Source organism: Sus scrofa, chromosome 4, assembly GCF_000003025.6.
Source record: "Sus scrofa isolate TJ Tabasco breed Duroc chromosome 4, Sscrofa11.1, whole genome shotgun sequence".
NCBI lineage: Eukaryota > Metazoa > Chordata > Mammalia > Artiodactyla > Suidae > Sus > Sus scrofa.
Genome location: NC_010446.5, coordinates 39,051,482 through 39,079,465, shown reverse-complemented (window position 1 = coordinate 39,079,465; position 27,984 = coordinate 39,051,482). Strand labels below are relative to the sequence as shown.

The 27,984-nt window shown below is 38.4% G+C and overlaps 1 protein-coding gene across 3 annotated transcripts in view; it reads left to right on the top strand.

The window, feature by feature from the left end:
- MTDH (metadherin) overlaps window positions 1–26,571 on the top strand; it is a 60,486-nt gene extending 33,915 nt beyond the window's left edge. Inside the window, exons 7-13 of one of the 3 annotated variants that reach the window (XM_005655347.2) lie at window positions 42–131; window positions 2,535–2,633; window positions 10,099–10,223; window positions 17,690–17,797; window positions 19,653–19,793; window positions 22,130–22,286; window positions 23,445–26,571. In XM_005655347.2, coding sequence (XP_005655404.1) covers window positions 42–131; window positions 2,535–2,633; window positions 10,099–10,223; window positions 17,690–17,797; window positions 19,653–19,793; window positions 22,130–22,286; window positions 23,445–23,515 — 791 coding nt within the window. In that variant the 3' untranslated portion in view covers window positions 23,516–26,571. 3 annotated transcript variants of the gene reach the window in all.

Sequence of the window (27,984 nt, the reverse complement as noted above, 5' to 3'; positions counted from 1 at the left end):
TGCAAATTGAAGGTTCCAAGTGACGTTCTTTATTTTAACAGCTGCTTGGTCTAGTGTGGATAGGGGAATGAATACCTCTGAACAGAATTCTGCTTCTTTTGCATCTCTCACACTTAACTCTGCTGGTTCTGGTATGTGAAAACAGTCTTTCATTTAGTTAACCAAAAAAATTGTTTAAATTAATGTTAGCACTTGCTCTTTGAAACAATAATCAGAGTCAAGTACTGCTGTTGACATAAATAATAGATGTACAGTATAACAGCAAGGGCCTTAATAAAAGAGAAAGAAAGACCTAAATTCTTATCTGCAGGTGGTGTGGCTTAGTTCCTTTCTTTTGTGGAGATAAGGAAGATTCTGTGTCCTAATGTAACTGAAAGTATGTTGGTACACAGACGAATGCAAATACAAGGCCTTCCCTTCCAGGTCATGACACTCTTCTCTTACTGCTGTGCTCCTACCATACTTCTACTTCCAATTTGGTATTTTACTTCTCTTTGCCCTTATCATGAATTTATAGCTAAGCCTTTCAGGTTCAGTGGACCCTCACATAATAACTCTACTTTGAGTATCTTTGAGTTACTAGAAAATTCATCATTGCTAATAAACCACTATCAATGCAGCGTGACTTAAGTGGTTATGCCTTTTATTAATAATATAGAAGCTCTATGTACTTAACAAATACTCTGTAAGTGTGGGACACATTTAGTTTTGTAATGCTTGGTTCACTTGGGTTCATGGACCCAGTACTACTTAAGTGTCTACAGTGTCTAGAGTTTCTAGGCTAACCTAGGGGTCAGCAAACTTTTTCTGTAAAGAGCCCAATAGTAAGTATTTTAGGCTTTGTGGGCCATGCTGTCTCTGTTGCAACTACTTAATTCTGCCGTTGTATCAGGAAAGCAGCCAGAGGCGATACATAAACCAGATGAGTGTGTCTGGTTTTGAAGTATTATTCTTTTGATTTTTTTTTTTTTTTTAGCCATTTAAAAATATAAAAACTGTCTTTTGCTCACCGGCCATACAAAAAAGGGGTGGCTGGATTTGGCCTATGAGTTGTAGTTTGCCAATCCCTGTTCTCTTAGACTGCATTTCAGTTGCAGAGGTACAAGTTAATTTCTTACTTCATTTGTTGACTTCATACAATACAGATGCTGTTCTCTTCATATCTTCAGAGAAAGCAGCATGGGCTGCTAAAGAAATAGCAGCAGTGTTAACTGTAGCGCTTCTGAGCAGCGAATATGCTAATTATGTATGAATTATGTAAGTCTTTATACTAATAGGTATTCTTTTTAGCTGTTTCTTTATATAGGTGGCTCTGAATCCAAAGTGAATATCAGAGTCACCTAAAGACTCTAAAACATGCAAATTCTGATTCAGATGGTCTGGCGTATATACTACCTGAGGTATATACTACTGCTTTATTACATTTACATTCTAAAATGAATTTATGGCGGAGTTCACATGGTGGCTCAGTGGGTTAAGAAAAATGGCCTTTAAAAAAAAAAAATCTGGGTCCCACTGCGGCTCAGTGGTGATGAACCTGACTAGTATCCATGAGGATGCCAGTTTGATTCCTGGCCTCACTCTGGGTTGAAGGATCCGGCGTTGCTATGAGCTGTGGTGTAGGTCACACACAGCTTAAATCTGGTGTTGCTGTGGCTGTGGCATAGGCCAGCAGCTGCAGCTTCAATTCGACCCCTAGCTCAGGAACTTCCATATGCTGCAAGTGCAGCCCTAAAGAGGAAGAAAAAAATAATAAAATGCATTTATGGCTGTAGAGTCAAGGATTTTTGATTTGGCATCCTTGAACTTATATGCCCCCAAAACTATATGCAAAATTTTGTGCAAGTCCTAGATATTAGTCCACCACAGCTTCATCAGATCACTGAAGGACTGTGACTCCTCACTCACTCCACCTGTTCCCTACCTCCCCAAAAAATAAAAACAGAAAAAACCTAGAAAGTAATATTCTCTCCTCTTTAAGTATACTTAAATTTAACTTAGTCTCTAAACCACCAGCTCATCTCTCCTATTCTCTTTGGCTTCTTTCTGCCTCACCTCTCTAGGTAATCCTCTATTTCTTTTATTTTTCCTTAAGCAGAAGATTGTAGCAAACCTCAGACATTTTCTAGTTCCCTCCTTCAGGGTTCTAAGGATATAGGCATAACTTTAAACATCCAGGATTTCTTTTGTGCTTTATTATTTTTTATTAAAAAGAAAAACAACTTTTTTTACTTCCTGCAATATATAAATAACCAGTTTGAGTATATATTATAAAAGACAAGATCTAATGGATTGGTACTAGGGAAAAAATATATTTCTGATCAGTGAATTTAATCAAGTAGTTATCATGCTTAATCAAAAATTACCCTCAATTCTACTTTTCTTTATCTTAACTCTTTCTAATGTTTGAATTTTTCCTTTTAGGAGAAAAAAAAAACATAATTAAATCTTCGTGTGCAAAGTATAGAACTATTGTTATGAAACATCATTAGAAAATTCCATTTTTAATTTTATTGCATTCGTTTTCATTTAAGGGTCTACTGCTGAGCCAGTTTCTCAGTCTACTACTTCTGATTATCAGTGGGATGCTAGCGGTAATCAACCCTATATCGATGATGAATGGTCTGGGTTAAGTATGTCCTTTTAAAATTATCAGCTTGTTTTTGTTTTTGTTTTCATAATTTTCTTTCTAGCACCCTGAAGTCATACTTGTTTTAATTTTAATCCTAATTTTCACCTGTTAGGTCATAGTAATATAATTTAATACCAAATGTGTACTACTTTAAACTGATTATTGCATACCTGTAGAATTAAAACAAAATTCACTTTTCATAGTTGAGGTAATATTTAAACATAAAGGTTTCTTATAGTTGCTCTGTAGTTTTTCTGGTTTTTAAATTTTTTTGTTTTAAATCAATGTCTTGTTGTGTCTTCCTTGGTTTAGTATATTAGAATAGAATATACAGGAATGGCTTTGAATTCTTGAAGTGTACAAGTTTTTATACTGATAAAAAGCTGTTTTCTTAGTCTGATTTCCAGTAGAAGCACAGGAAAGTTAAAGGCAAAAGTCACAAAAAAGAGGGAAAAGGAATATGGTTTTTGGTTTGTTGTTGTTTTTTTGTTTTGTTTTGTTTTGTTTTTGTCTTTTTAGGGCTGTACCTGCAGCATATGGAGGTTCCCAGGCTAGGAGTCTAATCAGAGCTGTAGCTGCCAGCCTACACCACAGCTCACAGCAATGCCGGAGCCTTAACCCACTGAGTGAGGCCAGGGATTGAACATGTGTCCTTGTGGATGCTAGTCGGGTTCGTTAACCACTGAACCATGACGGAAACTCCAGGAATATGGTTTTTATGTTCTTCATTTTTTAAAAAAATAAGATCCAGAGTTCCCTTCGTAGCTCAGCAGTTAACAAACCCAACTGAGATCCATGAGAATAAGGGTTCAATCCTGTCCTCTCTCAGCAGGTTAAGGATCTGGCATTGCCGTGAGCTGTGGTATAGGTTGCAGACGAGGCTCCGATCCCGAGTTGCTGTGGCTGTGATATAGGCCAACAGCTATAGCTCCAGTTCAACCCCTCTGTATGCCGAGATTGCGGCCCTAAAAAGAAAAAAAAAAGATCTCACACACACACACACACACACACACACACACACACACACACAATTTCAAACCTTAGAATTTAAAACCTTTTGAAATCAGGAACTCATTGACTGTTTCTCTGTCCTCCGTACCTAATGCAGAGCTTTATACACAGGTGTTCAGTAAAAATAATGATAAAAGCAAACACATGACTGTGCCAGGCACTGCTCTAAATGGTCTAGATCTTATGCATATTAGTAACTTATTTAATACAATTCTATGAGGTAGCTAGGTATTTTTTTCCATACTTGCCAGATGAAGTATTATCGAATTTTCCCCAGCCACACATCTAGTTAAATGGAAGAGCTGGTATCAAACTTTGGTAATTTGGCTCCGTATTTCTTACTCTTAATCACTACATGGTACAGTCTCGGTGATGATTGTAATCAAGAAAGTAAGCTTGCACACAGTTCAAAGATTAGTCTTTGATTAGTCTCTGTTAGGTTAATTGAAGCACAATTTTTAGAGACTAGGGGGAAGGTGAGGTTGGGAGGGTAGATTGGGAGGGGCCATATTGTGAAAAACCTTGAATTGCTGGCTAAAGATTAGCGACGTAAGGGTCAGAATACTAGTTTAGAAGGTAAATCCTAGTTCTAGTTCTGACTTAAGACATAGGTGCCTCATATGGCTTGGCCTTCATCTTTGTCACTTACCTTGGAATCTGGATTAACTGACCTGTAAAATAGAGCAAATAATCTCTCATATCTACTTCATAGATTGTTGTGAGGTTTTAATGAGGTATTGAAGGAATATGAAAGTTCTTTGTAAATCGCAAAGGATCAGATAAATCCAAATAATACAAGACATGAAAGCACTGTTTTAGAAAAATAGTCTATCTGTACTTTGGGGAGAAAATCAGCTATGTGCAAAGTAGAATTGAGGAGTGATTGTAAAAAAAAAATAGCGGGTGTCTTGAGTATCTGTAGGTTGAAGATGAGGAATACTGAGCAAACAAGCAAACAGAGCTCTAGGCTTCCCTGCCTGGACAGAATAGCTCCACCTTTATCTTTTTATTCTTGTGATGTGAAAAATATGGTTGGGTGATAAGTAAAAGACTGAAGTAAATAAATACATCCACAGGACTCTATACTTAAAGTGGTAAGTGTCAGCAACACCACCTTTTTCAAGTTGGTTGTGCTGTACTGGCAGTCTTTGTGGTCCAAAGTTTCTCTTTTTGTTGTTGTTGTTGTTGTCTTTTTGCCATTTCTTGGGCCGCTCCCACAGCATATGGGAGGTTCCCAGGCTCTAGGGGTCTAATTGGAGCTGTAGCCGCCAGCCTACACCAGAGCCACAGCAACGCCAGATCCAAGCCAAGTCTGCCACCTACACCACAGCTCACGGCAACACCAGATCCTTAACCCACTGAGCAAGGGCAGGGATCAAACCTGCAACCTCATGGTTCCTAGTCGGATTTGTTAACCACTGCGCCACGACAGGAACTCCCCAAAGTTTCTCTTTAATCTCATTTTCTCTGCGAATTTTGTGTGTGTGTTGTCTTAATGTCACTAATTTTGGTACTAAGTGAATTTATTCCTTCTAATGTGATAGGATGCATGAAATAATCAAGTTTACTAATCCACAAAATGTGTGTGTGTGTGTATATATATATATATATACATATACCAAATGTGTGTGCGTATACACATACTCACTATCTTTACATTTATCAATGTGATATAATTAATGTATTGACCCTCTGGTATGAAGCATAGACGTCATTATCTGTCAGAAAGGCATCAAATTTACCCAAACCCTTGAATGTAAAGTTACGATGCTAAAGTACTGAAGGTAATTTTTTTTTAAGACAGATGTTAACCTATCAATTACCGTGACTGTAAAGGAACCACATTATCATAACCCCTATAAAAATTGAGATTTTGAATAGAACTTTGTTTTTGTTGGCACACAAGAGTGATTGGATTAACAGCAACATAGTGAAGGGATTAAGAGCTTGAGCTTTGAGGACCTGGGTTTGAATCTTAGCTTCCTTGTTTTTCTGTGCTTCAGTTCCATTATCTGTAAATATAATAATTCTTCCCCCACAGAGTTGTTGAGAGGACTAAATGATATAAGGACTAAATGTATGTGAAGCCCTTAGAACACTACCTGATAGATACATGGTAAATTTTCAGGAAGTGCCGTTGATGGTACTCTTTTAGGGACAAAATTAGTATACTCAGTGGGGTTAATTTGTATTAATTTGTATTAAAATACTGAAGGATGTATTTCTGATGTAATTGTTTTGTTTTATTAAAGTTAGTGCTGAATTAAGTTCTGACCAGAAGCAATTGACAGCCATTTTCTTACTGAGATAAAATAGAGAAGAGCTATGAGATGCTTTAACCTAAAACATTATTTCAGAAGCACATTAAATGGTGAGATAATCTCTTGCCATTTTGAAAAGACAACTAATATAGCTCTTTGAAGAGTTTGAAAAGTTTGGCAAACTGATGGGAGAATTTTAAGAAATGAGAAATTACTATATAAATGAAGAGAACTATACTGTAAATGAAACTATACTGCTGCTTCATTTCTAAGAAACCATGTCTGAGAAGTTTATTAGCACATTATGCCCATGAACCTTAAGGATTATGCATTGAGGAGTCTCCTAGTGACAGTTTTTAGACTTGGGTGTTTGAGCTGTTGTTTTAAAGAGGTTTTCTTTGTTAATTAAAAAAAATAATAGAAAAACCAACCTGAAACCAATAAACATGGAAGAATCACCATAAAATTTTATGAAGCCAGTAGAGATCTATGCTTCTGTTAATGTTCTGATAGAAGTTAAAATATAGGCCACGGATATTCCTCAAACTTTATGGCTATCTAAGCCTTTTTTAAAAAATATAATTTTACTAAGTGCTTTACTAGATTTTTATCTCCTACCCCCACCACCGTATTTACTAAGAATATAGTTTATATGATAATATAGTGCCCATTAACTTGCTTAGATTTTTTAATTTAAAAAAATTTATTTTTTATGGCCACGTCCACAGCATATAGAAGTTCCTGGGCCAGAGATTAAATCTGAGCTACAGCTGCAACCTACACTGCAGCTGCAGCAATGCCAGATCCTTTTAACCCACAGTGCCAGGACAGGGATCAAACCTGTGCCCCACAGAGACCCAAGCCACTGCAGTCAGATTTTTAACCCACAGTGCCACAGTGGGAATTCCTTAAATTTTTTATTTTTATTTTTTTTTCATTTTGTTTTTATTACTCAAATGAATTTATCACATCTGTAGTTGTATAATGATCATAACAATCTGATTTCACAAGATAATTTTTTTATTTTTTAACAAAGTTTCTTTTTTGACAAGAGACCTGAAGAGACCTGGCTTATGGACAGCAGTTTTGTAAATCTGGGTTTCTTATTTGTGAGGTTTAAAGCAAAACCATTGACAGCTTTGGCATTCAAATATCTTAAGAATATTGTTAGTGAATGTTTGGTGTAAGATGAACAGTTGGTTCTAGACGTATACTAGATCCTTTTTACTTGTAAAAATGACTTCTGCATTGACATAACCAATTGTATTTTATTGAGAGATTTATTGGGATTGTGAGAAATAAATTCTTAATTTTATATGCCTGATAGCTTAGAAACTGGCTTTCTGTTATTAATGTCATCAATGATAAATTTAAAACAACTGGGGAGTTCCCACTCTGACACAGTGGGTCAGGGATCCAGTTTTCCTCTGTGTGGGTGCCAGTTAGATCCCTGGCCTGACACAGTGGGTTAAGGTTCTGGTGTTGGTGTGGCTGTGGCATAGGTCACAGTGCCGGCTCACATTCAATTCCTGACCCAAGAACTTCCACATGCCGCAGGTATGGCCAAGAAATGGGGGATAGGGGGACAGAGTTATCATTTATTGAGCACTTACTGCGTGGCCCTGAACTGCTTTACATGTATCTCATATAATCCTCAATCCTCTCAGCAGTCCTATGAAATCTGTCTATAGCCCATTAAGATCAAGGAATTAACCTACAATCATGTAGTCATTAACTGGTAGAGCAAGATTCAGTTGTAGGTCTGTTTGACTCTAAGGTCTGTGCACTTAACCTCTGTGCTAATACTACATAATACTGGCTCTGGATACCCGCTCATGGTAGTAAATATCAGAATATAGGCAGAAACTTCCTTTTTTGTAACACATTTCACACTTGTAATCAGCTGTTCTGTGTTTTTCCTCTGCTGAACTGTAAATTCTTACTTATATTTTCAGTCTCTCCCTATCCTCTTCTGATTTAGCCCCTCTTCTTTCTACTCCTCCCGTAACAGAACCTGTCGCTCTGTACTTAATTGTCTGTTGAACTTACTTATCTTCATCCTTGAGTAAACAGACTGTAAGCTCCATGTGGAGAGGGATTATATCATACTAATTTTTGTATCTCTGTTACATATCTAGCTCAAGTTCTGGTGCTTAGTAACTGCTTAAGAAGATGAAATTCCTATGACTTCATTGTTAAAACATATCTGTTATATGGGGTTCTCGTTGTGGCTCAGCAGTAATGAACCCAACTAGTATCCATGAGGACTTGGGTTTGATCCCTGGCCTCACTCACTGGGTTAAGGATCCAGCTTTGCCATGAGCTGCATAGCTTGGATCTGGTGTTGCTGTGGCTGTAGTGTAGGCCAGTGGGTACAGCTCCGATTTGACTCTCTTAGCCTGGGATCTTTCGTATGCCACACATGTGGCCCTAACAAGACAAAATATATATATTTTTTTTTTGTATAGTATTTTATATATATATAGTATTTCTTTTATCTCTTTCTCAGATAAAATTTGGATTGGGATCTTTCATCTGCTGCACATGTGGCCCTAAAAATACAAAACATAGTATTTATGTATATATGGTATTTCTTTTATCTCTTTCTCAGATAAAATTTAGTTCAGGTTGCAGACAGTTTTGTCTGTAATTTTTTCTTTTGGCATTTTCCCAGATCATTGTATATTTTTTCAAAACATAGGTTTGTAAAGCCTTTGTGCGTATGTATCATAATATCTCCCCTCTACACAAAAATAATAGAATTTATGTAGAAAAATAAGAATAGTGAAGAAAATAAGAATAATGCAAGCAGTTTTATTGTTCTAGATATTAAAATGTATTACAAAGTTATGTTATATTTGGCACTATCCCAAGAATAGATCAATGGAATAGAACAGAAATTTCAGAAACAGACTGAAGCATATAGGAAAGAATTTGGCATTAACTGGAGAAAGGTTAGATTTTTTTTTTTTTTTCAGTAAAGCAGTGTTAGAATGACTAATTAACCATTTAGAAATAAAGCCTAACTTGTATTATCTTGGCTCTAAGCAGTCATTACAGGAGTATATATGGATGCATATGATGTCCAAGGAGAGGAGGGAAAAATTAATTTTGAGAGCTACCTATTTAGCCAGGGTAGATTGTTTTTCTGGCTTATTCTTTTTGAGTAAGCTAGTGATAGCTTCCTAAAGAAGGTAAAAATTCAGTGCGCCTCAGCACAAAAGAACTCAGAAGTCTAGAATAAAAATTTACTCTTGAGAATAGGGTGATAGAAGCCCTGAAAGTGGCCCACGTATTGTAGAAAGGTAAAAAGTAGCATTGAAAAATCTGGGAAAAAATGCAAGAAGGTGCAGGTTAAATATTTCTTTAAAAAAGAGGAGGAGGAGGAGTTCCCGTCGTGGCGCAGTGGTTAACGAATCCGACTAGGAACCATGAGGTTGCAGGTTCAGTCCCTGCCCTGGCTCAGTGGGTTGAGGATCCAGCATTGCCGTGAGCTGTGGTGTAGGTTGCAGACACGGCTCGGATCCCGCGTTGCTGTGGCTGTGGTGTAGGCCAGCGGCTACCGCTCCGACTCGACCCCTAGCCTGGGAACCTCCATATGCCGCAGGAGCGGCCCAAAGAAATAGCAAAAAGACAAAAAAAAAAAAAGAAAAAAAAAAAGAGGAGGAAAAGAAGAGGTTGACTATTCTGCATGACTTGGGAGTTTGAAGAAGAACCTAATCTTGAAAAGCTCATAAGGAGGGGAGGAGCGTGATATTGGCACTACTGTTAAAGACTGAGTCCTTCTATATCCTGGGTGAAAAGATCAGTTACCAAATGTTGTAATAATCAAGACAGGAAAAATTAGCAAGTCCTAGATGAAGTTATACATCCACATTAAAAAAACAGCAAATTCAGGAGATCAACTTCCTTTGATAGTAAAGGAAGTAGGAAGCGTGGAATAAATGGTTATTAATTCCTAACCTTTCTGGAGTTTCTTAGACATTCCATCTGTTCATATGATGTGCCCAGCATACATTGGGTAAAGGTTTTTAACATCATGTTACTAAGTTTTTTTCCCTAGCTCTTAAAATGTGCTTGAGAGAGAGAAGAGCAGTCATTTAAAATTTACTTGTTCAAAATTAGGAATTTTGGTTTTTGCATTTAGTTTTTAGTAGAAATGACAGATACCTAATTCACACTGTTAAATTTTAGATGGTCTGTCTTCTGCTGATCCCAGCTCTGATTGGAACGCGCCAGCAGAGGAGTGGGGGAATTGGGTAGAGGAAGAAAGAGCTTCACTTCTAAAGTCCCAGGAACCAATTCCTGATGATCAAAAAGTGAGTAAAGGAACTGGTGGGCATGTTTATTTCCCTGTGCACCCAGAATTATTGAGCATTACATTCTATATTATAAATATATCCAGGGGTAGAATTGCTTCAGAGAGGCCTTTAATCCTGTATGCTTCTGTCATCATATGTCCACGTGCTTTCTCTATATCACTATTTCTTTTTTTCCACCAATCATTAAGGATTGTACTATATGGAAAGCACTATCAGACACTGATAAGAAAACAAAATGCACAATTCCTATTCGCTTACAAAATTGTTATAACAGCCTACCACCTCTTTGTGTGTTTAGGGAGGAATAGTTTTGTTCTCAATGAAAGATTAAGGAAAGCTTCCTAGTAACAGACAACACCAAGAACATTATGAGAAGGGAACCAAGGGAGGAAAGTTGGTAACACGTTTAGTGGAGGAATATAATGCAACTTGTGGAATAAGTTGGTGCTATTTTTTCTTTTTCTTTCTTTCTTTGTTTCTGTTTTTTTTTTTTTTTTTTTTTTTTTTTTTTTGGCTGCACTCACAGCATGTGGAAGTTCTCCTGGGCCACAGCAGCTGTAACCAGAGCCACGGCAGTAACAATGCCCAATCATTAACCCACTGAGCCACAAGGGAGCTCTAGAATCAGTTCGTTATATGTCAGTCTTCCCTTTCTGGGCTGCATTCCTTAAAGAAAGGGACTGTGAGGAGTTCCCATTGTAGCTCAGCGAGTTAAGAAAGCAACACAGGGAGTTCCTGTTGTGGTTCAGCAGATTAAGAATCCGACTAGTATCTGAGAGGATACAGGTTTGATCCCTGGCCTCAATCGGTGGGTTAAGGATATGGCATTGCCACGAACTGCAATGTAGATTCCAGATGTGGCTCCCATCTGGTGTGGCTGTGGCTAAGGTGTAGGCCAGTGGCTGCAGCTCTGATTTGATCCCTAGCCTGGGAACTTCCATATGCCATGAGTGTGGCCCTAATAAGAAAAAAGAAAGAAAGAAACCAACACAGTGTCCGTGAGGATGTGTGTTCCATCCCTGGCCTTGCTCAATGAGTTAAGGATCCAGCATTGCCACAAGCTGCAGTGTAGGCTGCAGATGAGGCTCGGATCCAGCATTGTGTGTCTGTGATGTAGGCTGGCAGCTGCAGCTCCAATTCCACCCCTAGTCTGGTAACTTCCATATGCCACATGTGCAGCCCTAAGAGAAAAGGAGGGGCGGGAGAAGCAGGTGCAGCCGTCAAAAGAAAAGACAAAAAGGAACTGTGAAAGTTTTTATTTTTGTAGCTCTAACACTGTGCTTGGCACTCATTAACTGAATAATAAGATGAAACAGGTGATGTGTATACCTTGCTACTTTTTTTTGTGTCTTTAGGGCTCACATGCGGCATACAGAGATTCCCAGCCTAGGGACTGAATTGGAGCTGCAGCTGCCAGCCTACATAACCACAGCCACAGCAACACCAGGTCCTTAACCCACTGAGTGAGGCCAGGGATTAAACCCATGTCCTCATGGATGCTAGTCACATTCCTTTCCACTGAGCCATGACTGAAACTCCAACCTTGCCACATTTGTATGGAATTCTCTAATGAAAACCCACTGACAGCTCTTAAACGAGAGATAACATAATCATTGCTAGGGTTAGAAAAATTAGACTGGATATTGCAGATAGAAGAGAAGACTGGTTTGGGAGACTATTTTGTACTACTTTGGTTAAGTGTTGAAGAGGGCACTACATAAATCAGGAAAGGAGGTAATGAAACAAGTCGATAGCTTTGAAAAATAAATGGAAACAGTTATTTACAAGAGACCTTAGGCTACCAATCAGACTTTTCTACTGCTTGGTTATAGAAAAGAAGATGAAATGTCAAAGAGGGCTCTGAGATAATAAGGCCATTGATATTCAACGAACATTAATTGAGCATCTGCCAAGCTTCAGCTACTGTGCTAGTGGAGAAACAAGATAAACAAGACACAGTTACTGTCTTTGAGGAGCCTGTGATCTAGTTAGGATGGAGAGGAAGGAGACAGGCACATTGATAGATAAAAGTAATGCTGTACATGTGTTAGATATTACGGAAGCACTTTGGAGTTTTAGCAGAGTGGTCAGAGTGAGATTGGAGAGGGAAGCAGGGACCAGATTCCAGAAGCCCTTGAATTTCATGTTTTTTAAAACTTGGATTTTTTCCTATAAATAAGGAAGAATTTTAAGCTAAAGTGAGATTTTGGGGAGGTTTTTTGGCTACTCTGACAACTCATATAGAAAAAGGAGTGGAGGGATATGAGAATAAAGGCAGGAATACCAAGTCAGAGGTTATTTAATAGTCCTCTACAGTAGTAATAAGAATGATATACAGAGTAGAAGAGAGATTTGAAAAGTAAATTGAAGCAAAATCAGCAGAACATGTGGTTAGAATTGATTGGAGAAAGAATCATCAAAAATGACTTCTAGGGTTATAGCTTAGATGACTGAGACAGTAAAAACGGTGCTTCCCAACAGAGAAAGCAAAAGCTAGATAACTGGGGGGAAGATGGTTGGTTCAGTTTGGGATATGTTAAGTGCAGGGTGTTTTGTAGATATGCCTAAGAAATAATGTAACAAGTTAAAGCTTAGGGAGAATATTTGTGTTTGGAAGTTATTAGTATATGGTTGTGAAAACTTTGAAGGTAGGAGTTCCCATCGTGGCTCAGTGGTTAACAAATCCGACTAGGAACCATGAGGTCGCAGGTTTGATCCCTGGCCTTGCTCAGTGTGTTAAGGATCTGGCGTTGCTGTGAGCTGTGGTATAGGGTGCAGACTCGGTGGCTACAGCTCCAATTGGACCTCTAGCCTGGGAACCTCCATATGCTGCAGGAGTGGCACAAGAAATGGCACAAAAGACAAAAAATAAAAAATAAAAAACTTTGAAGGTGAGTGAGAGATCTAGGAAAATTTATAGAGTTGAAAAGAGCAGTATAATTAGCACGGAAATCTGGGGAACTCTCAACTTTTAAGGAGAAACAAAAACCCATGAAAGAAACAGAAAAGAGAGTTCTCAGTCACAGAGGCTCAGACATACGCTATCTGGTAATTTTGAGCAGTTTCATTAGAAATCTTGGAATAGTGGCCCTATTGAAGTGAGTTGAGTAAATGATGACTTAAAAATAATAATAACAAGGAGTTCCCGTTGTAGCTCAGTGGTTAACGAACCTGACTAGTATCCAGGAGGGCACGGGATTGATCTCTGGCCTCGATCAGTAGGTTAAGGATCCGGCATTGCTGTGAGCTGCGGTATAGGTTGCAGTCACAGCTCGGATCTGGCATTGCTGTGGCTCCAGTTTGACCCCTAGCCTGGGAACCTCCACATGCCAGATGCTGCCCTACAATAAGGGGAAAAAAGTCTATTAAAAAAAAAAAAAAGAAAGAAAGAAAGAAAACACTTCCTAGTACAGTATCTTAAAACATAGTAATCATTCTGATATTTGTTGAATGTTTAGTGAATGTGCAATTGAAAGTCTGTGTTTCTAACTGAAACTTCCCTGTGCCTGATCATCAGAATTAAACCATAGAACCACTGATGGAGTAAAGACTATCAAAGTATAGTTCTTTTTCTGAGTATGTTCAGAGATCATTTTTTGTGTTTGTGAACAGAAATGAGGCGTCATCTAAATGCTCATAAATCGGGGAATGGAGATATAAAATGTGTCATGTTTACAGTAGCAAATTAGACAGATATTAAAAATAAGTGAAATGAAACTACATTAATATCAACATGAATAGAATCTCAAAAACATGCTGCATCATGAAGGACACACTACAGAAAGATACAATATGATACCATTATGTGAACTTTCTGTGTGTGAATACACATAAATTACGGAGAATTGATTGGATGCAAACAAAAGAAATTCATGGTAATTTACCCCCTAGGGAGGTAGTGTGGGAATAAGATTAGGACGGGGCTCTAAAAAAATTTTAAATTTAAAAAATCCACAGTAATTTCTCAAAATGTTAATGTTGATTTCAGGAGGTCTCTTGTGGCACAGTGGGTTAGAGATCCAACATTGTCACTGCAGCAGCTTGGGTTGCTGCTCTGGCCCAAAAAGTTATGTCACAGGCACAGCCAAATAAAAAAAAAATTTTTTTTTTTTTAAAAAGGTGTTGGTTTCAGCCTTCTTGCTGTGAACAAAAGTAGTGTTTTGCCAGGCAGAACCACATTTCTCTTATGGTTGGACTATAAATTGGCTGAGAAGCAGACGGTCCTTGTGACCTGAATATCCTTCATAGGATGCATGTTTTCATATGGTATTTTAGTCGTTGTGAGTCTATATTGAAAACTTCTAAGGAAGTTTCTCCACAACAGGCAACCAACTTGAACTAAAATCTCTTAGCTAGGTTTGTGGAGATTTGGGGGGGGGGGTGTTTTTCCATCTGCTAGTAATTTCTGTAAACTATTTGGTGGCTCATGAGACCTCCAGAATTATCCTAATAACTGTGGTGCTGAGGAGAGAAATAGCAAGTTAGCCATATTATCTCTTTCTTTAAGTAGAGTCTAGGAGTCTTGGCTATCATCTGTACAGACAGAATAAACAAAAAGCACTTTTCCTATAGAAAGCTCAGCTGTGTGGTATGTGTGAAGAAATATCAAGAATACTAATTTAACAATTCTAATTTGCTATTTTTATCATGCAGAATATAATTTTCAATGATATCCCTTCTCAAGTGCAATTTTTTTTTAATGACACAAATGAACTTACTTGCAGAACAGAGACAGACTTGTAGAACACTATGTCAGACTTATGGTTGCCAAGGTGGAAATATGAGGGGAAGGGATAAATTGGGAGTTTGGGATTGATATATACACACTACTATATATAGAGTGGATAACAAACACAGACCTACCATACAGCATAGAGGACTCTGCTCAATATTCTATTATAACCTAGATTGGAAAAGAATCTGAAAAAGAGTGGATGTGTATATATGTATGGCAGATTCATTTTGCTGCACCTGAAACTAACACAGTGTTGTAAATCAATCAATTGTACTCCAACAAAAATTTTTTTTTAAAAGAAAGAACAAGAACAACTTTCTCTGAAAGCTGTCAAGAGTTTGTGTCTTTTGTTTTTCTGTTTGTTTTGTTTTGGTTGTTTTTGCTTTTCAGGGCCGCACCCACAGCATATAGAAGTTCCCGGGCTAGGGGTCAAATCAGAGCTGTTAGCTGCCAGCCTCCGCCACAGCTGCAGCAGATCCGAGCCCCGTCTGTGACCTACACCACAGCTCACAGCAACACCAGATCCTTAACCCATTGAGCAAGACCAGGGATCAAACGCACATCTTCATGGACTCTAGTCAGGTTTGTTAACCGCTAAGCCATGGCAGGAGCTCCCCAGTTCGTGTCTTATGAGCGTGAGCTGCCCATTCTACTCGTGAGGTGCCCTGCAATAAATGCTGTACTTTCCTTCACCCCCCCCCCCATTTAAAAAAACTTTCTACTTTTTTTTAAGGCTGCACCTACTCCACAACTGTGGCAACACCGGACCCTTAACCCACCTCACCAGGCCAGGTATTGAACCTGTGCCTTTGCAGTGACCCGAGCCTCTGCAGTCAGATTCTTACTTAACCCATGGCACCACAGTGGGAACTCCTCCACCCCCTTCTTAACTCCTAGCAACCAGTGATCTGTTCCCCAACTCAGGGATTTTCTCATTTCAAGAGTTTATGTAGTATGTAACATTTTGGTACTGGTTTTTTCATTCAGCATAATTCTCTAGAGATTCATTCAGATTATTTTGTGGATTATTAGTTGGTCCTTTTTTATATATGAGTAGTAGCCCATGGCCATGATACTCCTGAGATTATTTAACTATTCCCCTATTGAAGGACAGCTGAGTTGTTTTCAGTTAAGGGCTCTTGTGTATAAAGCTGCTGTATACATTCATATACAGGTTTTTGGGTGAACATAAATTTTCATTTCTCTGGGATTAATGCTCAGGAGGTCAGTCCCTGGGTTGTATGGTAGTTGCATATTTAGTATTTTAAGAACTGCCAAACTATTCTCCAGAGTATCACTTTACATTTCCTTTGGCAATGTATGAGTAATCTAATTTCTCTGCATCCTTGCCAGAACTTGCTATTGGTCACTGTTTATTTTAGCCATCTGGTAAGTGTATAATGGCTACTCGTTGTGGTGTTTTTGTTTTTGACCTTGCCTGCATCTTGCACAAGTTCCTGGGCCAAGGATTGATCCAGAGCCACAACAGTAACAATACTGGGTTCTTAACTGCTAGGCCACCAGGGAACTCCTACTCATTGCCGTTTTAATTTGCATTTCCCAGGTGGCTAATGGTGGTGAACATCTTTCCATGTGCTTCTTTGCCATCTGTCTATTCTCTTTTGTAAATGTCTGTTCATATCCTTTGTACATTTTCTGATTGAATTTGTTTGCTTACTGTTGAACTTTGAGTGTTCTTTGAACAAACTAGATACAAGTACTTTGTTGGATATATGATTTGCGTATATTCTTCCTACTGCGTAGCTTGTCATTCTCTTAACAGGTCAAATTTAATTTTAATGCAAGAAGTTCTGCATTTAAATAAATAAAACAGGTGTTCCCATCGTAGTGCAGCAGAAACGAATCCAACTAGGAACCATGAGGTTGCGGGTTCAATCCCTGGCCTTGCTCAGTGGGTTAAGGATCCGGCGTTGCCGTGAGCTGTGGTGTAGGTTGCAGACGTGGCTCGGATCCCGCATTGCTGTGACTCTGGTGTAGGTCAGTGGCTGCAGTTTCTGTTGAACCCCTAGCCCGGGAACCTTCATATGCTGAGGGTGTGCCCCTAAAAGGCAAAAAAAATAAATAAAACAGGAGTTCTTTTGTGGCACAGTTAGTAAAGGATCTGGCATTGTCACTGCAGCAGCTCAGGTTGCTGCTGTGGCTTGGGTTTGATCTTTGGCCCAGGAACTTCCCTGTGCTGTGGACACGGGCCTCCTCCAAAAAATAAATAAATAAATTATCTATGAAATTACTTTTTTGTGTGTGTGTGTGCTTTTTAGGGCTGCACCTGAGGCATATGGAAGTTCCCAGCCTATGCCACAGCCACAGCAACTTGGGATATGAGCTGCATCTGCAACCAACACCACAGCTTAGGGCAGTGCCGGATCCTTAACCCACTGAGGCCAGGGATCGAACCCACACCCTCATCGTTCCTAGTCAGATTTGTTAACCATTGAGCCACAATGGGAATTCCCTGCAATGACCTTCTAAAAAAGGTTTACACAGCTCTCTAACTGACTATGAAGTGAGCGATGAAAGATGGAAGAGTACATTTCCATGTAACCTTTGTTATTTTTGAATATGTGATTTCAGATCAGTTTTATTGTTACTAATTCTTATTCATGATTTGGGAGAAAAAGACTGAACTTAAATTATTTCATAATAATTTTCTGAATAATGGAAACTTAACCAGTTGGTTCACTCCAATACTTCTTACTTTTAACCTTAGGTTTCAGATGATGATAAAGAAAAGGGAGAGGGAGCTCTTCCAACTGGGAAATCAAAAAAGAAAAAGAAGAAAAAGAAGAAGCAAGGTGAAGATAACTCTCCTACACAGGTAGAATATCAAAACAACAGACATCATTCATTAAGCTCCTACTGCTGAGTTGTACAAAGATAATATGCAGATGATAAGAAAATGTAAAGCTCTAAGATAGTGTGAGGTGTCAGATTTACCTGAAAAACATTTGAAAAAAAGTATGAAAAGTCATAGAATGTTTTAAAGATTTTATACATCATGCTGTAATAAAAACATTGCTTGAAAGAAAATTATATCAAAGGTATAAACCTAAAAGTAAAGAACTAAAATTTTAAATTAGATGCATTTTGGTTTATATTATGGTGAAATGGAAAAGGAAGGAATACAGTATTTCACACAGAAATTCTTTGAGTAATGGAATTCAGCAAATTAGAATTTTAGCACAATTAGAAAGAAAAACTATGTGCATAAGAAGTAGAATCTTTCACTTGACTGTGAGTTTGCTGGCTGTTCCACTCAAGTGTTCTTTCCTGCTTTTTTGGCTTCCAATAGAAACTTTCTATTTATTATCACTTTTATATTTTAATTTTCTTTTCTTTGGTCTTTCCTATAATCTATTACTAGATTATAATACAGATGAAAACAAAGATATTTTAAGGCATACTAGATTCCTCGAAATGTGCAGGGATTTATTTTTGAAAACACTTACCACCATAACATTACAACCTTATGAAAGGCTTAGCCTTTATGTATAACCATGTGGCTACTTGTTTTCATTCCTTTAAATGTAGGAGATCGCCAAAATTTCTAGGGGATTGGCTATTGTAATTTTCCTACTTTATTTGGGGAAATTTTCTGCATGGCTTTTTTTTTTTTTTTTTTTTTCTGCATGACTTTTTAAAGTATGTGTGCAGTTCTCTTGTGGGAAACACACCCCTTCATAAATGATGCCAATCCATTATCAGTATTAGTTTTTTCTCAGTAGTAATAGTAGGTGAGCATTTATGTTAATATAACTAAGATCAATGGACATAAAAAACAAAACTATGTAATAAGTGCGCTTTTCTTATTAGCTGAACTAGCTGATGAGAAATGTTATTGATAGCTGTCCTTCATTAGTAATACTATCCAAAATCCATGTAGCCAAACTTTTCGTGGATTTCTGTGATTTAAATTATAGCCTTTACCAATACTAGTTTTCTGGCTTGTGGAATAGGTGAGTTCCTTTTAAAAGAAATTATAGGAGTTCCTATCGTGGCTCAGTGGTTAACGAATCCGACTAGGAACCACGAGCTTGTGGGTTCAATCCCTGGCCTTGCTCAGTGGGTTAAGGATCCGGTGCTGCCGTGAGCTGTGGTGTAGGTCGCAGACTCGGCTCGGATTCCTCGTTGCTGTGGCTCTGGCGTAGGCCAGCAACTACAGTTCCGATTCGACCCCTAGCCTGGGAACCTCCATATGCCATGGGAGCAGCCCTAGAAATTGCAAAAAGACAGAAGAAAAAAGAAAAAAAAGAAATTATATATAAGTACTTCATTCCCAGAAGTCGTCGTTAAGTGAAATGCTAGTTCTAAAAACTCAACTAATTCACTATGTCCTTTTTCTAACAGGAAAAAAATACTAGTTTATCATTTGGTTTAGTTAATTAAATGGCTCCCATTTACAGATGTGTGTGTGTTGTTTTTTAATTTACAGTTGATTTAGATTTAAATCCCTGAGGAAAGCAGGAACAATGATTGTATATATTCCAAATGTACCTGTGATTATGCATCTTTGAATAATTATTTTTTTAGGCTCTTTTAAGATATCCAGGCAGTTTCTGAAATAAAATTATCTTCTGGGACTATCTTCTGGATATTAGTACTACAAACCAAATAGATTTTAATTAATAAAAATGAGTGATTTATATCATCTAATACACTACTTTTCTCTGTAGGACACAGAAGAATTAGAAAAAGAGATTAGAGAAGAGCTTCCAGTGAATACCTCGAAAGTCCGTCCAAAACAGGAGAAAGCTTTTTCCTTAAAGACCATAAGCACTAGTGATCCTGCAGAAGCACTCATCAGAAATAGCCAGGTAATTTTTTATATTTAAGAATGAAATTTTGATGACTTGAGAATTGTATTATTGCTAATATTTTTTTTGAAGCACCATGCTAAACATTTTTAATACACCAAAATGCCCTCAAAACTCCACAGGAAAGGTGAGACCCATTATATAAATGAGATTAGAGAAGTTGGATAATTTGGCCCACGTCCCATAGCTATTAGAGATGAAACTAGAGCCACTAGACTATATTTTTCCTCATTAAATATCGAGGCTTACAGGGGATAGATGGCTTACAGAAAATCATGACTTACAGAAAATGTGGCTGGTTGCACCTTCACAAAACCATACACGTAGTATGACTATGGTTTATAGTATTTGTATAAAATTTGGAGACTGTAGTTCCAGTTGTGGCACCTCAGAAATGAATCCCACTAGTATCCGTATCCATGAGGATTCAAGTTCAATCCCTGGCCTCACTCAGTGGGTTAAGGATCTGGCGTTGCCGTGATCTGGGGTATAGGGCACAGACGTAGCTTGGATCTTGAGTTGCTGTGGCTGTGGTGTAAGCTGACAGCTATAGCTCCAATTTGACCCCTAGCCTGGGAGCCTCCATATGCCGAGGGTGCGGCCCTAAAAACTAACTGTGGGGGAGGGGGGGCAAAAAATAAAATAAGATAAAACTTGGTGACAGCATCTTGAAGTATGTGCCATCTCTGAAAAATTTTGGTATGTTAGATGGGACCATTTTACAAAAGGTAACAGTGACACCTAAATCTGATTTCTGGGAGTTGCCTTGAGCTGTGGTGTAGGTCGCAGACGTGGCTCGGATCCAGCGTTGATATGGCTGTGGCGTAGGCCTGAAGTGTGCATAACCACAAAATTCTGCCTGATTATTTTATATACTCATCCAAAAAAGTGTATTGAGAATCTACCACAGTGCCACACACCCTTCAGGTTCTGGAGATGGATACATTAGAGAACAAAGCTCTTTCTGGAGCTTACATAATGAAACAGCTTATACAAGTACCTGAGTTATTGCTAAGAGAAAGAATTTGTAACAGATTTTTGGACTAAAAATCTTAACCATACTTCCTGTTTCAATTTGATGTTTGTAATTCCTTGAGAGTGTTTTGAGGAAAAAGGATGCAATCTCAGTACATGCATGGGTTTAATAGTAAGACTGCAAAGGACCGTATGATGTTTTGATGTTTTTCTTAGTTGTTTTCAGAAGCCATCTTGTAAAGGATATTGGAGTCTTTTTGTGATTTAATATAGATAAGTGAGAGAACTGGGGGGGCTGTGGATTTTAGATGAGTACTAAAACTTCTGGGTATGAGATAAATACAGGGAACATTAATAAAGCTGAATTGAGCAGCATAAATGCAGCTTCAGTTACCTGGAATAGTAAGGAGTCCTGGTAGTTACCTGGGTACACATCCTCCTCTTGTTTCCTTTCCCCATTGTGCTTTCCCCAGCCCTTGGAGCCTGGAAGAACAAGGGACAAAACAAGCGTTACTTACCCTTGGTTTTGTATTCAAAATAATCATCACAGGTAAAGCCAAAGGGTGAAATGGCAGCTTACTCATCCATTACAGCCTCAGGTTACTCCAAGTATTGGAGTTTGTGTCATTATCTGCCCTGACCTGAACAGGCCTCATTGACGCAAGTCAATTAGTTTACGTCTCTGCTCCCAGGTTGGAAAGGAGAAGCTCGGCTCAAGAATCTAGGCCCTAAATAAGCAAGTTTTCACTCCCAGACTGGATAAAACGCTGAAGATTTAGACCTGAGTGTTACTAGTCACTTTAATCGATTAGGCTAATAGCCATAATCTGCTTTTTCTGAGGTTATCTTATTCCTTGGGAAGGAAACCGACGTTCTTGCTGCTGCTATTTGAGATATTCCTGGCTCTCCTTGAGAAGGAGAAAAGGGGAACTCACCTATTGGTAGTGCAGAAATTCACTGTTTCTTTTGCCTTTCACATGAAAAAGTTTTGAGTTGAGAGTTGGTGAAAAGTGGACACAACCATTGAACAAATAACAAATCCTGCTATTTGTAATGAGAAAGAAAAATGTAGAAGTTAATGAAAATGGGAGGATTCGTTCCCATTTGAGAATCAGTAAACATCTTGTAACATTACACTCCCCTGTTTTTATCTCAGCCCATATTTGTAGATATTATAGGTAAAGATTTATTTGGTTATGTGTCACTAGAGGGCAGTGTAGTTGTAGTGCTTCTGCTGGTAAATTATTGGGAAACCATCGTCATATTTACTTGCTGCTAAACAAGCCTCTTGTTATTACTATGATACTTAACTTTATTTGAACTTTCTAATGAAAATCTAAGATAATTTTATTTCACAATAGCCTATCAAGACTCTTCCACCTACTATTTCTACCGAGCCATCTGTTACTTTATCAAAAAGTGATTCTGACAAGAGCTCTTCCCAAGTGCCACCGATGCTACAAGAAACAGATAAATCCAAGTCAAATACTAAGCAAAATAGTGTGCCTCCTTCACAGAGTAAGTAGTCCTCATTTTTTATTATTTCGTGTGTTCTCCGTAGTGTTTGTAAGTATTAATATCGTAGTAGTCTAATAATCCATTAATAGAGCAGCCCTTCCCTCCTTTGCAAAGCCAGATCCTTGGAACCTTGTGGACCTCAGTTGTGAGGGCCAAGAGGCTGCAGTCACTCCAGGCAAGAATAGGTGGACCAGGCCATGCACCGAGGAGGACTTGACTTGATACCTACCCTTATTGGCCTGGCCCCTCCCTTTTTCTGTCACATGTTCTTGAGTACAGATTGTTCTGTCCCTTTTCTTCCCTACTTTTTCTCCCTTCAGCTACCTTTAGTTTCCATTTTACTCATTTTCACATTTATTACTTAGATTGAGTCATATTAAATGATGGTCAAAACTAGTGAAATATCAGAGTTCCCATCGTGGCTCAGTGGTAATGAACCCAACTAGCATCTTTGAGGACCTGGGTTCCATTCCTGGCCTCACTCAGTGGATTAAGAATCTGGCATTGCCATGAATTGCAGCATATGTGGCTCAGATTCCAAATTGCCATGGCTGTGGTGTAGGCCAGCAGCTGCAGCTCTGATTCAGCCCCTAGCCTCAGAACTTCCTTATGCCTCTGGTATCCCCCCCCCCAAAAAAAAGAACTAGTGAAATATCATCTGTATACATTGGGATTGAAAGGAAGATAGGGGAGTTCCCGTCGTGGCGCAATGGTTAACGAATCTGACTAGGAACCATGAGGTTGCGGGTTCAGTCCCTGCCCTTGCTCAGTGGGTTAACGATCTGGCGTTGCCGTGAGCTGTGATGTAGGTTGCAGACGCGGCTCGGATCCAGCGTTGCTGTGGCTCTGGCGTAGGCCAGTGGCTGCAGCTCCGATTCGACCCCTAGCCTGGGAACCTCCACATGCTGCAGGAGCGGCACAAGAAATGGCACAAAAGACCAAAAAAAAAAAAAAAAGAAAGGAAGATAGGAAGGCAGCCAGAGAATAACCTAAAAACATGTAACTAAAACTTGAGAATATAAACATGTAAAATTTAAGGCATAGTTACTGAATTTCAAAGCATATTTTAGTTGATGCTAATTTTATATTTTTGAAGCAGAACAGTATTCACTGCCTCCTAACTTTTTTTTCTTTTTCCTCCTCCCTCCCCCCCTTTAGCCAAGTCTGAAACTAGTTGGGAATCTCCCAAACAAATAAAAAAGAAGAAAAAAGCCAGACGGGAAACGTGAATATTTTTTTTCCTGAATTGGACATGTGTTTGTAAACACTGTCTTGAAGATTATGCTGTTTATGCAATAATTTGTGAACATGTACAGAGTTTTATATAAATTTAAACCAATTTTTAAAACAAGACTGTGAACACAACCACCGTAAAAATGGAATCAAAGGAAAGTTAATTTATGAAATTAAGAGGTCAGCAGAATATACTACAGTGCTGGAAGACACTTGGGGAAAGTCTCTCTTCAATTTAACAAGAACAATCTTAATTTAAGAATATTATCCTGGTTTTATAACAGTGCCCTGTTTACAACAGATTGTGCCCTATCTCATCTGCAGCTGAGGAATAAAGGATTCTGATTAGAGAGAAGGTTGCCTACAAATTAGTTGGCAGCTTCTTGGATCTTATGCACGGAACTTAAACCATTTGAATACATTTTATGCTTAAATCAAAGTGCTTTGATCAAATGCATAATCTGCCATATCTTTACATATTTGTTGGTAGCAGTTTGTATTAAAGGAATCACAAGTGCAAATAAAAAGTCATTTATTCTTTGTTTAACTAAACTCTCATGGTTTGGTTTACAATTTTTAAAAAGTTCTTAAAACATTCAAAATGCAATTGACACTTGTATGGCTTATGAAGTTATTTTTGATGAAGTCTTACATTACTTGAATTGTTCAAAGTACAGTGTATTTTAAGTTAAGAAAGGTAAACTATATATGTATTTGTCTTATACTTTTAAGGTTCAGACTCACAAATAATGCTCTTGTTTATGATTTGAATACTTTCAGACAAAATCCAACTTATGTTTTTCCTTTCCCTAGCAATTACTTTTTTCCAGTGTCAGCTCTTCTTCATTACTAATACTTTTTGACTTTAAAAAGGAAGTCTTTCACAAACTAGTTATACAGACAGAACTTTTGAGTCTATGATGGCGAATGAAAAACTAGAGTCAGACAGCTTTAAATTGACATTGTCAAGACCTCCAGTTATCAGGAATACATTTTTTTACTGCCTTAACCTGTAGTGCGTAGAATATGCATCAATTTCTTGAAGGGGAGTCATGTTTTTATAAGAATTTTCATGTAACTATTGCAATCGTGGTCAAATAAGGAACGTTTCCTGCTTGAAACTATATGGATTTAAACGACGTGTGAGATGTTGTTTCACCGTTTTCAGGCACTGTGTAATTCTATTGTAATAAACTGGCAGGTATCTTTGTAACTATAACTAGTGCATGCTCAGCCATGTACACTGTAAATAGCCTTTACCAAACGTGTTTGACAAGGACCATAATTAACATCACTTAGTGAATTGTGATAAAGAAAAAAAGCCATGACTTATTTGATGTGATTGGCTTAATTGTTTTTCTGTGGCGCCAAGAATGAAACTGTTTAACAGCTGTAACCAATGGTACTGATCTATCCATCCAATCTTGTCTTTATTCTATTTGATTGTGGTTCGATAGTATTGCATTGTCACACTGGGAAAGCTAAAGAGACAAAATGGTTTTGGTTTCGCTGAAGACTGGCCTTATTAATGGACAGCTTTCCTAACAAGTGATTATTAACTTTTATCAGGTGTTAACATCTGTTTCAGGAACATGGCAGTATGTTTACATGTCAGAAGTTTTGTTTTAATTCTATGATATTTCTAAATTGATTTGTTTAAATAAATTCAGCAAATGGATAGCATTGTTTTTATTTGCTTCAATATCGGGGTAAATATTAAGCTAAAGTGCCAGGAGTGGATTTCTTCAAATGACTGTATTCTGTTAGCTTTATATGGATGCTTCCTAAAGAGATCCAAGGATGCCTACATTGCAGCACTTTGTAAAGATATCACAAAGGAGGCTTGAATTAGGGAGTCTGTGTAATTTTAGAATGTGCCAAAAGATCTGTGCTCAAAAAATTTGATTGAACTCTCTCAACTCTACCTCACCATTTCTTTATCTTAGAGTTGTGCTGGCTTTGTCACATGTGGGATTTTATTTCTCCAGCTTAGTAGCTATCACTCACTCAACTGCCGCTGCCAGGCGTTAGAGACACCGTCTTTTGAGGGGAGATTGAGTGTGGAGATGGAGAGGTGCGCTCTTAAATCGGGGTGGATCCAGGATGGAGATACCTGTCCCTTCTCTCTGGCTCAAGAGCCGGGACATGGATTTTCTGTTTTGAGAGGAGGCAGCTATGAATGATAAAATTAATAAGTTCATTCTCTTACACAGGCATGAGGTGCAGACTCTTGCACAGTTAATCCTTGTTCATTGCTCTTGTTCCCTTAAGAACTTTATGTGACATGAGAGCAGTTTCTGGCGTCTGAACAGAGGAACGGTTGTCCAGCCTCAACTCAGAAGGCAGTAAAGTCAAGGTAGCAATTTGGGGAGGAGGGGAGGGGGGAGCCTGTTGTCCTTTGGAGGCGGGGACGAGGTGCCCTCCCAAACTGCTAAGACTAGTGATCCCTTCAGACCTGGAGGAGACCCTTGTTCTGACTAGCAAACAAGGCCTCAGAGAAACTCTTAAAACTCTCCCTCGTCATGACCTGTCTCCACATACTCACTGAAAATCCTTCCCTGTTCTGGAGCTGGACGTAGCGGGTTAGGATGTCCCCAGACGAATCCTACCTCTCTATACCCTGAATTGAGCAAAACAGTAGTTGAGAGAGTCCAAAAATCCAGGATTGGAATAAAATGTTGATGTTATTGACCATGTTTACTCTGTGCATGCGTTGTCTTGGGCCGGCAGTGGGAGTAACTCATCGGAATCTAATGGTATGATTTCGTAGATTAATCCAGTTTGCACTTGGGTTAAAGATATTGAAGGGCAATATTTAACTACAGAGTTTAGTTTTTCTTAATTAAGAACAGTCCTCTATTAACATAGTGTGAAATATCTTTCAAAATTTAGAATTTAGGTTTAAGATGTCTAAGAGATGTCTTAAGACTTTCCTGTAAACTCATTGCACAAACTGGAATTACTTTCCAAAAGACTTAGGGAATGCAAATATGTTATTTGTAAAATGCATTGAGTATTGTAAATAAAACAAACCATTTTTGTTTTGTTTAAATTGCTCGTGATAGTTCTCTTCTGGGAGGGGATTTTGCATCCAAACCTAGTCTAAAGGCAATTTCTTTTTGATGTTCTTGATGTTTCTAAACCATGGTTTCCAAATCTTTCAAATGTCCATGATGCTCTGAAACCTTAGGTGCGCTTGCAGGCTTTACCACAGGGAAATCAAATATTTGGAGTTAACTATCTCTAGAAAACGTCCCTGTTTGCGACACAGTGTTTTCTGTGGGAAACAGCATCCACCTTATATCTTTTTGGCAGTGATGTTAAGGCCACCAGATGCAGTATATCCCTCGTGTGAACCTTTTCAGTTAAGGAAATTAGATTCAGATTTGGCATTATATATTCGTATGGCTGTGTCCCTAAACAATAGCAACTTAAAGTAGGAACTTATTTTTCTTGCATGTATAAGTCTGGGAGAGCAGTCCAGGGGTAATTTGACACCCTGCAGGACCAGGCATCCAGGGTCCTCCTGCGTTACTCTTCCCTTTTCTCAATACATGGCTTTTATGGCACAGTTGCAGACAGCTGCACCTGCTAGAAACGCCCTGTCAGCATTTCTGCCCGCTTCCTTTAAGAACACTTCTTACAAGTTCTTCACACCACACAGGCTTATCCACCCAAACGTAATCACTTGATCCTGCTAGTACACAGGGGGATGGGAAATAAGAGTCTTTATTCTGGGCTGTCATTACAATTCAGGATTTATTACAGAGGCAGCAGTGGAGAACTGGCTATCGGGAACAGCCGTCTCTGTCACAGGATCAATGTACCCTGTGTATATCTTGCACCCAAGCATCACTTTTCAGGTCAGGTTAGAGCTTTTCCACTTGAGCAGAAATTTTGAAATCTCTTGGATGCTGCTCAGAGTAGCAACCAATGATGTTTCAACTTACCTGTAATAGATTCTGGAAGAAATTTCTGCCACTCGATGACTGCTTTAAATTCCAGGCTTAAAGAAACTTAGTAGCCTGCTATCACGCCTACCCTGCAAGGATAGGTTATAACGAGTTTCAGTAGAAGAGTTACTCTGGTGTATAATGTACTTGAAAAAGTAAAAAGCATTGCTGCTATTCTAAGGACTTTAACAGGAGAATGATTTCTAAGCCAGCATCAAGACAGGTATGTGAAGTGCCCTGGAAGATGTTTGCTACCTACCAAATAATAATTAACAATGACGAGGTTCATGAATAGGCTAATTTGAAAAGTTTAAGCCGATTCAAGGTCGTCCCCATGATAATGGCATTCTTACTTGTATGTGTGCTTTCCTTTTTTATTTATTGTTAAGTATTCAAAATGAATATATGTAACATGTACATAAATTACAAAGCATAATAAAATGAACACCTCTGAAATCACCATTCTGCTTAAGAAATAGAACATTCCCAGTAGGGGATATGGGGTGGGGGGG